This window comes from Barbatula barbatula (genome assembly GCF_947034865.1).
Source record: "Barbatula barbatula genome assembly, chromosome: 17".
NCBI lineage: Eukaryota > Metazoa > Chordata > Actinopteri > Cypriniformes > Nemacheilidae > Barbatula > Barbatula barbatula.
The window spans coordinates 19162160-19174705 of NC_136780.1; the positions used below are offsets into that span (position 1 = coordinate 19162160).

General features: G+C 44.3%; 1 protein-coding gene across 1 annotated transcript; it reads left to right on the forward strand.

Annotated features, from left to right (window-relative positions):
* Nucleotides 1-9996: 9996 nt before the first annotated feature.
* Nucleotides 9997-12251, forward strand: LOC306906185 (uncharacterized protein). The gene is made up of 2 exons (XM_079477333.1): nucleotides 9997-11188; nucleotides 11264-12251. Exons 1-2 carry the CDS (start codon nucleotides 10325-10327, stop codon nucleotides 11555-11557), a joined length of 1158 nt encoding a protein of 385 aa, XP_079333459.1. The 5' UTR covers nucleotides 9997-10324; the 3' UTR covers nucleotides 11558-12251.
* The last annotated feature ends 295 nt before the right edge of the window (nucleotides 12252-12546 follow it).

Sequence of the window (12546 nt, forward strand, 5' to 3'; positions counted from 1 at the left end):
ATCACCTGCAAAACTCATTCCAAGCAACACAACTCTTAACACACGGCTCAAAACAGACTCAGTGCAGCCAAACACAATGCACAACCCTCACTGAGATAACACACACTGTCACTCAGAACACACTGAGAATAAAAACACTAGCATCAAGCACCAATACAGAAAATACAAACTTCATCTTTACAGTTTGAACAATTTCAGTGACTTCATACAAAGTAATTTTTTTCCTCTTCCTCTTGTTGAGGCTGGCCTTTGGGTCCTGTTGTAAAAATATACTTTACAGTCAAACTTACTGTTATATATATCTGTGTAAATATTTTATAATTGCAATACAAAATAAATTCCTGTAATGTTTTCATTTACTGTAAGGATGTAACTCTCACCTGTTTGTATGATGGAAAATTCGCATAACAGATGCGCCCTCAACCCTGCCTCTCTCAATGAGAGACCATGGTTCACGACAGGGTCTATAAGTGTAGCCCTTATTTCATCTGAAATAACAGCTCTTTGTCTTCTGTGTCTTCCTCCACACATCCGCCCTCTCCCTGCCACCCTTCTCCCTCCACGAACCCGTCTTCTTTGTTCCATTTTCAAAATGAGTCTTTCGGAGTTCTACCTATATATATATATATATATATATATATATGTATATGTGTGTGTGTTCACTAACAAGTCTAAAACAAGACACCTGCTTAGCCTTTCAGCTGAAAGGCACAAGGCTGAAATCTATTGTTTTGAATGTGTGGTTCACAGTTTTGACAGCAGTGTGTCAGCATTTGAACAAAGTGCTGTAAATCCACAGTGTTGTGCAGGTTGTGGTTAAAGTCCTGGGATAAGTGTGTAGAGTTTTGAAAACTGTGTTCAAGCAATGAAAACCAAACTAGAGTTTGGTCCACATGAACTGCTGCTGTTCAGACTGTAGTTAGAGTTTTGCTCATGTGACTCAAGTTGTGCCCACTGTCGTTTAGCAATCGGAAAAAAACTGTAAAATATTACTGTAGAAATGTAGCAAATTGCTGTCTTATTCAGTTTTGTATTATGTTATTGTTTTGAAAACATTATGTAAGCATGTGCAAATTGGCCTGTACGTACAAAGAGTTTTGGCAGTTGTTGTGTCTGAGTGAGAAAAGAATTGATGTAGTCATTGAATGCATTTTGTGCCAAAGCAATGATAATTGATCCTCAGTTTAGCCCACATAGACTTCTGTTGTGCTCACTGTGTGACGGGTTTTGCAAAAGTGACCTAAGTATTGAGAAATGTGTCCTAGCGTCTGTAAAAAACTGTAACATGAACTCATGTTTCATTATTACAAACAATTATACAGTCACAGAGACATTTCTGTGCTGTTCAAATATCTGTCTGATTCCATGTACTGTATGGGACTGCATCTTAAATACTAGTGCAGCGTACTGTACATTCATGCGTGTTTGTATATTTAACTGTCGTCTGCCTAAAGAAACAGCTGCAAAAGAAACACTTTATTTTATTTAACCTGTATTTTACATCATCGTGTTGAGTAAACATAGACTTTCCTTTGGAAAATCTGAGATCGTCGTCTTTCTGTTTCTACAAAGCAGGAAGATATCCTGCATGCTTTTTGTTGACACAACACAAGGGTACAAAGCAATATACTCTCCTGTATCAACACACAAACTCCTCCAGCACGCAGCACATTCTATAGACCACTTAAAGCACAGCACTTACTTCCAAAGATCTGTTCACCTGAGGCGTCAAAACCACACACAATGTTAATAATAATAATCATAATACATACAATAAACAATTAACAACGACAATAATAATTATCAAACAGTTCAAGGGCACCTATTCGACAGGGTTAGTTCTACGGGGTAGATGGGGTAAAGTCATTATTACCAGAGGTTCTCTGTGATTTTAGTCCCGTCCCAACGTGCCATGTCAGTAATCATTACTGAAAAGTCAGTGAAGATCGCTGCGACTTTTAACTTCTGTAAAAAAGGTTCTGAAAAATGTACCTCAGGTAGAATCCTGTGCGAATAGACCAGACATCAAAACATACGTAAATACTCTGCCATTACTCCTTGATTTCCCTGCCTGCCTTTATTTTCTAATGTAGGACACGCAGGAAAAAGCATTTGGTTGCGTTCTAGGCTGCAGGACAAGTCAGTGGCAAACCTCAAGTGCTTTACAAATACAACGACGCATATCATCGAAAAAACAAGGTCGAACCCATTTGTCAGAAGCAAATTTCTGTTTGTATAAGGTAAGTACCTTGTAACAACAGAATCCAATCGTTAGAATGAATCGTATGACCGGACCTACAGTAAGTGTATGTTTAGGTATATATACACATATATCCATACAATGTGAGGATACCCCTCCCACTTCTGTTTTACTGTGATTTCTAATCCCGTGGAATTGTCCATTAATATTTCAGAAGTTCTGTGGCAAAAGGATATCACTCCATCTACATCTGGACCAGCCTGTGCATCCCCGTCGGCTCCCTGGTTATCGGATGAACTGCGTGAGCATAGCGCCAGCCTCCGGTCAGCTGAGAGAAAATGGCGCAAGTCAAAAGACCCTGCTGACCTCTCTCTCTACCAGTCTCTTCTCTCTACTTTCTCTGTTGACGTCACCTCTGCAAAAACTGATTACTACCACTCGAAGATCTGCAACTCTCCGGACTCTCTTCTCTTCGAACGCTCTTCAAAACCTTCTCTGCTCTCCTCTGTCCCCCTGCTCCCGCACCTTCATCTGAGTTAACAGCTGCAGATTTTGCATCGTTCTTCGTAAAGAAAACTACCGCCATCAGCAGCCAGTTTTCAACGCCACCACCTGTCGAACCTGCCCACATCCCTGACATGTGTGTGCTCCCCGCATTTTCTCCTCTGTCTGAAGCTGATGTTTCAAAGGTCATTGGTTCCAACCACCCTACCACCTGCCCACTGGATCCCATCCTCACCCATCTCCTCCAGGCCATCTCTTCAACGGTTGTGCCTGCTCTGACCCACATCATCAACTCTTCACTCACCACTGGGAAATTTCCCACAGCGTTCAAAGAGGCCCGCATCACACCGCTTCTGAAGAAACCCACCCTCGACCCTACACTGCTAGAAAACTACAGGCCTGTTTCCCTTCTTCCCTTTATCGCCAAAGCCCTGGAGCGAGTTGTGTTCAACCAGCTCTCCTCCTTTCTCATGCAAAACAACCTCCTGGACAGCAATTCAAGACCGGTCATTCCACAGAGACTGTACTGCTCTCAGTCATCGAAGCCCTGAGACTGGCAAAAGCATCATCCATGTCATCTGTGCTCATCCTACTGGATATGTCTGCTGCTTTTGACACTGTAAATCATCACATCCTCCTGGCTTCTATCAGTGCTATGGGTGTCTCTGGAATGGCGTTGCAATGGTTTGAGTCCTACCTCTCGGGGTAGGTCATTCAGAGTATCCTGGAGAGATGAGGTCTCCGCGTCCCAACAGCTCAACACAGGGGTGCCACCACTCAGTGCTTGGACCGCTACTCTTCTCCATTTACATGACATCCCTCGGCTCGGTCATTCAGAAGCAGAAGCTTCTCCTATCACTGCTAATCTGACGACACACAACTCTACTTGTCCTTTCAACCGGACGATCTGACGGTCTCTGCTCGCATCGCGGCATGCCTGAGTGACATCTCGCTTTGGATGATGGATCATCACCTGCAGCTGAACCTTGCAAAAACGGAACTGCTTGTGATCCCAGCCAACCCAAAGATTCACCACAACCTTGCCATTCAACTAGGCTAATCAACTGTTACACCATCCAGCACAGCCAGAAACCTGGGGGTGGTAATCGATGATCGGCTTAACCTCACAAGTCATGTTGCCAGCACCACCCGGTCCTGTAGATTCAGCCTCTACAACATTACGAAAATTAGACCTTTCCTATCAGAGCACTCTACGCAAGTCCTAGTCCAGGCTCTTGTCTTGTCCAAACTGGATTATTGCAATGCGCTTCTTGCTGGACTTCCTGCTTGCACAAACCTCTCCAGATGATCCAGAATGTGCATAAAGTTCAAAGCTATGCTCCTGGCCTACAAGACCACCACCGGGTCCGCACCATCGTATCTCCACTTGGTAATGCAGATCTATGTTCCTGCCAGATCACTGTGGTCTGCAAAGGAACAACGACTAGTGGTTCCATCCCAAAAAGGAAAAAAGTCACTCTCCCGTACCTTCTCTGGATCTGTTCCACATTGGTGGAATGATCTACCAGCTGCTACAAGATCAGCAGATACGGTTGCCATCTTTAAAAAATGCCTAAAACGCATCTCTTTCGTCAACACGTCGCTGATTGATTTATCCTAATTCTTTTCCCTTTTAAAAAAAAAAGAAATACTTACCTCACTATTCTTAGCTTTGTATACTGTGTTAGGCTTTAATGGACTAGTTTGATGCACTTATGTATTTTGTTGCCTATGTTGTTATAATTGCTTCCAATGTTTCCTCATCTGTAAGTCACTTTAGATAAAAGCGTCTGCCAAATGACTAAATGTAAATCTACCCCTGTGAAACTGTCTGAATAGGGCTTTTGACTATTTTACCTAAAAATGTCAGTCGCTAACATTTTTCCAAAAAACTTTCTTTGTGTTCAACAGAAGAAAGAAATTTGAAGAGATTTGGAACAACTAGAAGGTGAGTACACGGTGACAGAATTTGTATTTTCGAGTGAACTGATCCTTTAATGACATTACATTCATATTATAGAAATCGAACGGCTATCAGAATGGCTCAGTGATGTCTATATGTCAATGAACTGATGGAGATGTCAAGATCATGGCCATTCGTCATTTCACTAGATGTTTGAGGTGAACTTGGACAAGAGCTAAGCTATTTTCAAGAGCTAAGCTATTTTCAAGAGCTAAGCTATTTTCCAATCCTATATCTTAGTTTTCTCTAATGGCTGAGAGTTTGTACGTGAACGGCATACAGAGGAAATGTGTTTGTGTGTTCCCATAGATTGTTTTTGTCTAACTGCCTGTGTCTCTTAAAGTGTGTTTAGTCTGATCTATATCTCTGTCTTCTCAATAACTCTTTACTTTAGGGGAACAGACTCCAGACAATCTCTCTCTCTCTCTCTCTCTCTCTCTCTCTCTCTCTCTCTCTCTCTCTCTCTCTCTCTGTGAGTGCAACATCTATTGTCAGAAACATTAAAAAGTCGTTTGCGCAGGGACTTGATGGAATGGATGTTTTTGGCCAGCAGGTTGGGTGAGGAGAGTTCCCCTCATGCTCCTCTGAGTAATAAGAAAGAAACACATTTACAAACATACTTTCAGAACAGGTGAAGTGTTTTGTGTGGACTGTGGAAATCATCTTTACTGTAGCAAAGAAAGTCTTCATTCATTGTTTTCACTTTACATTTGGTCAGTTGTTGTCTTGACCCCAAGACATTCTCATATAACAGGAAGGAGATACAATGACTCAAAGAGGCTCTGCAAATGTGCTGTGTGTGTGTGTGCGTGTGCGTGCGTGTGTTAGGGTTTTGACAGAAGCTTCGGCTACATTAATTTTTATACCAATGATTTTTGAGGTTGCTAGAGATACAGATATTGGCTCCGCTTCACACCTCTAAAGCACAGATAGAGAAAGCAGGTGAGTGGTTCACTCTTTTTAAATCCAGCTCATCTACATCCAAATTATTTCTCATATTTGAAAGTTAGATGTGCAAAATGGGTTGCAGTCAAATGCAGTTTTTATATGAAGCTTATAAAAAGACAAATATGCATGAGCACATCCATTCAGTATTTGTATGCAACTGTTTTATTGGTTTGATGTTATTTTGTCTGAATAAATAGACTGGGGTCCAAAAGTCTCAGACCACCAGTGAAACTGCTTCAGTTGCACATTTTTGTTCATTATAAATAATCAGCATAACATCTGAGCGAACAGTTCAAATGAAAAACTCATAAGCTGTGCCCATGTTTGCTTTAATGACACCGATTCCTCAAGTTTACACAAAAGCCCATGATCATGTGACAACAACGATTGAGATGAAGGAGGATCTCACAGTATGTGTCACATGTGTTGCAACTGTATTGTTTTATTCAAATAATATTCATCGATCTTAATCCAAGTTCAATTTCATATCTTTGTTCACTGGGCGTTTTTACCAACAATGCACCTCTCAGCTAACTGTTCCCAACAGCTCTTTCTCTCTGTAACGGTTCTTCAGTGAGAACTAAAGACTTGTGTATCACCAGGACATTACTAAAGTCTTCAAGGCCTGCAGTCATCCAGCTAAACTGTTTAAATAGATCTCTCCAGAGAACTCTTCTCCAATTACACTTCATGACTGTCACGTCACTTTCACAGCACGAGCCTAGCAAACACCACATCCATACGCTAGCTGGTCAAGAGTCCGGACCTCGTGTGCACGCATGCATTTGTGTCTGGCAAGCAGCCATCGGCATTTAGGACAGCTGGCAAAACAATAACAACCAATGCCTAATAACATATGTCAATAAGCGAAGGGGATGACATGATGCCCTGGAAACCGCTGATGCCTCGGGCCCGTTCCGGCCTCCTAATCTCGTCCCTCCGCCCGCTGCTCTCTTGATAACCACATTAGCTTCAATCCCTGCTATTGAAATCTCAAAGTGCTGTGCCTATTAATCGTGCAGGAATCCTGTTACAGCTTCTGCTGTAATCTAAGCAATCCGCTGAAGGGTGGGCGAGCGGGACGGCGGGCGAACTTTAGCACGCCTCGGGCCCTCCGTGTGTCTGTGAGGTGGTTACTTGCGTGTTTGCTCCTCCGTCTCTTCTGAATCGCCTGAGACAGAAGGAGGTCATGCTCTCATGTGTTGTCCTGGGGTGAACCCTGGATCTGGCAGACACACACAGTGTCAGAGCAGAATCAATGCACTTTCTGTTTGGGTTGTGTTTTAAATGTTGACTTTTCGACTTTTGCTCTTGTATGGACCGGTGCTCTTGTTCACAGGTGGAATGAAAATGTCAAGTGGCCTCTTTCATCACTGTAGTATACATCAATACTCACTGGTAGTAACATACAGCTCGCATGCGGCTCCTGTGACTGGATTTTATTAAAAATAACTCTCAAAATATAACGAATAACTAAAAATACAATTCCGTTCCTGTTGTTGAAATCCTGCTGGATTTAGAGTATGCAGTACAGAGACTGCTTTGATCAGAGTTGCAAATTTTCTGCTTTTGGCTTCTGACCGAGGTTGTATCTCCTTATTGGTGCTGCTAGACCTTGCATTCGACACCATTGACCACAGCATGCTCCTACATAGACTCAAAAATTATCTCGGCATTAAGGGAATAGCTTTGAAATGGTTAGATCTTATTTATCTGAACGTTTTCAATATGTAGCAATAAACAATGTGTCACTCAAATCACAAGTCCAGTACGGTGTACCACAGGGCTCAGTCTTAGGGCCTATGGTCTTCATATTATACATGCTACCTCTAGGAGATATAATAAATCGACAAAGAATTAGCTTTCACTGTTATGCTGATGATACGCAACTTTATATTTCCTCGAAGCCTCAGGAAACACAGCAATTCCATCGAATAGTGGAATGCATAATTGATATAAAAAACTGGATGAACAACAGTTTTTTATTACTGAACTCGGACAAAACAGAAGTGTTACTTATTGGGCCGAAAACCACCATACATAATAACCAAGAATACTGCTTAACTATTGATGGATGTTCCATAAAACCCTTGTCGTCAGCAAAGAATCTTGGTGTTCAATTCAACAGCACTCTGTCATTTGAGAATCATGTCGCCAACACATGTGAAATTGTGTTTTTCCATCTTAAAAATGTATCTAAACTACATCCTATGCTGTCACCATCAGTCAATTCATGCATTCATGACATCAAGACTAGATTACTGTAATGCACTATTAGGTGGTTGCCCTGCAGGCTTATTACAAAAACTCCAACTGGTCCAAAATGCGGCAACTCAAGTTCTTACACATACAAAAAAGTATGAGCATATTACCCTGGTTCTGTCAACCTTGCACTGGTTACCTATAAAGCATCGCAGTAACTTTAAAATCTTGCTTATTGCCTATAAAGCCCTACACGTTTCAGCTCCTCACTACTTGAGTGAACGTCTCTCGTATTACAGTCCTTCCATGCACTAAGCTCTCAGGTGTCTGATCAGTTGGTAATACCTAGAATTTCAAAATCAAGGGCAGGTGGTAGATCCTTTTCCTATCTAGTGCCTTAACTTTGGAAAGTGCTCTTGCACTGTCCAGGAGGGAGACACACTCTGTCAGATTAAATCTAGACTAAGGAAGCATCTTTTTAATCTTGCATACACTACACTATCATAATATAAATCCTCTGAAGGTTTAGGCTGCACTAGTTAGATCAACAGGAACCAGGCACACTTCCAATAACAACTAATCTACTTGTTGCATCAAAGTGCAGACCAGAACTCTACTCTCAGCCAGTCTTGTCTCATTATTCCAAGGTTACAACAGCGGGCGGGACGGAGTTCATGCCCAGATATGACAAGAGCTGAGATGATAGACACTGCATATAGGAATTTATAGTCTGTTTATTATTTGAGGTGTGTTTCTCTCTCCTTATCTTGGCTGTGTGGTTCTCGGTTATGGCAGCTGTGCGTGTGTGTGCGTGCCTGTCTGTGTGCGTGCCTGTCTGTGTGCGTGTCTGCGTGTCTGTCTGTGTGTGCATTTTGTATGTGCGTGTGTGTTGTGTGTGTGGAGTGTTTTGTATGTGGGTGTGTCTGAATATATAACTGGGGACCGTGGCCCCCTGAAGGGGATGCAAGTTGGATCCAAGTTGGATCTAGATTTAATTTCATTACATTTCTAGATTTCATGAAATCTAGAAATGTGTCATACATTTGATCAAACCTAAAGAAAATAAGACCACCCACCATGTTCCAGCATTGTATAACTGAAAATGTTTTTGGTTCAGTTAAAATTATAAATTTAAGATTATTAGTCTTTATTTAGGGGCAATGCACTCTACACAAATGGGACCTTACAATGAAAAAGTTTGAGAACCACTGATCCTCAGCTGGAATGCCCCTTTACTCAGAGTCATGTGTGTGTTCTTGACTATCATTGTAGGGAAAAGTGAGCTCTGATACATTTTGTGCAACACTCAACAGTCCCCACAATGAGAATTATAATTTTCTACCAAAAGGGGACCATGGAGCAAAGTGGGGACATTGTCCAGGTAGGGAAGTATGGCAGTAAATACAATGCGACAAATTGTCGATGGGCCTGAAACCATGCCACACCATTCGAGCATGGTGACACTGAACATTATCCCAGACGATAACATAGGTCACACCATCAGCTCTACAGACCTGATTTAGCTCATCAAGGAAGTCTACAAGAAGAGGTGCATTATAAGACCCAACAAGAGGTCTGCGTCCTACCGCACCATGTTCCGATATAGCCGCACCATTGTGATATTGGCTCCATGTTGTTCAGGCACTTGGATGATTGCTCGCTGGCCAATTATATTCAGACCACTTTTCCTTGTTTTGGCCAAATTACTGAGGTTTTGGGGATCCCCAACACACACACAATAGTCATCTTACAGTAAAACGGAACATTCTCAATCCTCAGTTGTGTCACTCGATCTGCATTTCTTTCAAAAGCAACCCAGTATAGCTGTTTTAAAGACACTTGATGTCTTTTCAGCACACAGGCAATAGTCTGCAAGTTTATGGCTTCCACATAGTTGAAGAGGTCATCATTGTCCAAGATGAGCTGTCATGATTCCGCCATCATGTCATGTTTATTCTTGGTCTTGCAGCGGAGTCATGGCATAGCCTTAGGTTTTGTGTGAGAAAGACATGGCTTTGTTTTGATTCTGACATGCCATGTGCTTTCTCGTGTCTCGTCAGTGTTTCCCGCCCTTTTGTCTCGTTAGCCTTCCCATTAGTGTTTCATTACCTTCACCTGCCCCTTAGTAATTATCCTGTGTTTGTTCCCCTTTTTAATGCCCTCTTGTATATCGTCTTGTGCTGGTTCGTTGCTCTTGTATGCTGTACATGTATCCTGCCTTGTTTCCACGTTTCATGCCATGTATGTAGTGTTCCTAGTGTATGTATGGTTTCAAAGTTCCTCGTTTTAGTCCTAGTTGTTTACGTTTGCCCCCCTTGTGGGATGAGTTTGTTTTCAGTTTTTTGTATCCAGTTTAGTTAGTGTTTTCCCATCGTGGATGTTTGTTTTGTATTTTGTTATTAAAGTCCTTGTTACCCCTTCATCATCCGTGTCTGCCTGCACTTGGGTTCTTCTCCTCACCAATCACGACAGAACGAACCAGCCATTACTGAACCCAGCAGGCAGCAATGACCACACGGGCCCGGAAGCCTCGTCTTCTCTGCGGCGTCCAACAAGGGAATACTGACTTGGAAAGTTATTTGGGCAGGTTCCTGGATGTCGCAGAGGAGATGGTCCGTGGTGAGGAGGAGCTGGCGGTGCTTTTTAACGCCGGTCTGAGGGACCCTCTTTCGCCAGCGGAGATGAGATCGCTGAAGCCGTTGGAGTTTGAGGATGTGTGGAGGTGCGCCGTCGCACACTCTGAGCTCAGGATCTCAGGCCAACTTGGCTATTCATCTCCGCTGGCCGCAGTTCCAGAGGGTCGTGCCCTGCAGATCGGGGTTATGGGCATCACCACACCATCTGCTCCACCACCTACAGCCTCCTCACCCGCAGTCAGCTTTGGTGGCAAGCGTGGCAGACGGGAATCCTGGGGGTCCTCGTCCGAGGCCTCCAATCCCGAGCCGCCCGTGCCCTTCTCGTCATTCCTTCAGCCGCCCACCAGGCGGGTGGCTCGGCTGAGGAAGAAGAGGCAACGGAGGGCGGTCTCGAGTCCGGTGGTCCCGTCAAGTCCGGTGGTCCCGTCAAGTCCGGTGGTCCCAAGTCCGGTGGTCCCAAGTCCGGTGGTCCCAAGTCCGGTGGTCCCAAGTCCGGTGGTCCCAAGTCCGGTGGTCCCAAGTCCGGTGGTCCCAAGTCCGGTGGTCCCAAGTCCGGTGGTCCCAAGTCCGGTGGTCCCAAGTCCGGTGGTCCCAAGTCCGGTGGTCCCAAGTCCGGTGGTCCCAAGTCCGGTGGTCCCAAGTCCGGTGGTCCCAAGTCCGGTGGTCCCAAGTCCGGTGGTCCCAAGTCCGGTGGTCCCAAGTCCGGTGGTCCCAAGTCCGGTGGTCCCAAGTCCGGTGGTCCCAAGTCCGGTGGTCCCAAGTCCGGTGGTCCCGCCTGCACCCACTCCAGTGTCAAGTCATGTTCCCCAGCCGGCCTTCCAGCCGGCGTCAAGCCATGTTCCCCAGCCGGCCTTCCAGCCGGCGTCAAGCCATGTTCCCCAGCCGGCCCTCCAGCCGGCGTCAAGCCATGTTCCCCAGCCGGCCCTCCAGCCGACGCCAAGTCCTGCCCTGTCGGGGACTTCGCGCTCTCGAGCGCCGCCCCCCAGGGTGTCCCCTAAGTCCCCTGGGACTCCGCGCTTTCGAGCACCAGGGACAAGAACTGTTCCCCCTCGTCCCAATCCGTTTGGACTTCCCCCCCCATGGACTCATGTGTTCCCCCCATGAACTTTGTTGTTCCCCCTCCCCCCCTCCCTTGTTTGTTATTTTTATTATGTCACCCCAACCCCTTTGTAATTTATGCTTGTCTGCCCTTGATCTTGTTTACAGTGTTTTGCCTTGTCTTGTCATTGTCCCAGTCTGCCCTGTCTTGTTAGTCTACTCCTTGATGAACACCTGGTGGTGTTCATTTAAGGGGGGGCTTATGTCATGATTCCGCCATCATGTCATGTTTATTCTTGGTCTTGCAGCGGAGTCATGGCATAGCCTTAGGTTTTGTGTGAGAAAGACATGGCTTTGTTTTGATTCTGACATGCCATGTGCTTTCTCGTGTCTCGTCAGTGTTTCCCGCCCTTTTGTCTCGTTAGCCTTCCCATTAGTGTTTCATTACCTTCACCTGCCCCTTAGTAATTATCCTGTGTTTGTTCCCCTTTTTAATGCCCTCTTGTATATCGTCTTGTGCTGGTTCGTTGCTCTTGTATGCTGTACATGTATCCTGCCTTGTTTCCACGTTTCATGCCATGTATGTAGTGTTCCTAGTGTATGTATGGTTTCAAAGTTCCTCGTTTTAGTCCTAGTTGTTTACGTTTGCCCCCCTTGTGGGATGAGTTTGTTTTCAGTTTTTTGTATCCAGTTTAGTTAGTGTTTTCCCATCGTGGATGTTTGTTTTGTATTTTGTTATTAAAGTCCTTGTTACCCCTTCATCATCCGTGTCTGCCTGCACTTGGGTTCTTCTCCTCACCAATCACGACATGAGCTGCCGGATTTCTGTAAGGCGAATATAATTTCATCGAATATCAATTCTGACCACAGCCTGCCCTTGTTGGTTAGTCAGAATTTTGCTTCTGCCACCTCTATTTTGGCCTAGTCTCTATTCTGCAGGGGGAAAGTCAAACAAATTTACAGTAATCACATTACATACTGTGGTACACTGCAAAGCTGCATACAGTTATTTGACAGTTGAAAGATGCTTAATGTTTTTTGATAATCGTTTGTGA

Bases quoted from the DNA above. Each gene is read 5' to 3' on its own strand.
- LOC306906185 (XM_079477333.1), top strand. From the start codon at position 10,325: ATGACCACACGGGCCCGGAAGCCTCGTCTTCTCTGCGGCGTCCAACAA. The intron at 11,189-11,263 runs GTGGTCCCAAGT...CATGTTCCCCAG, and splicing joins GTCCGGTGGTCCCAAGTCCG to CCGGCCTTCCAGCCGGCGTC.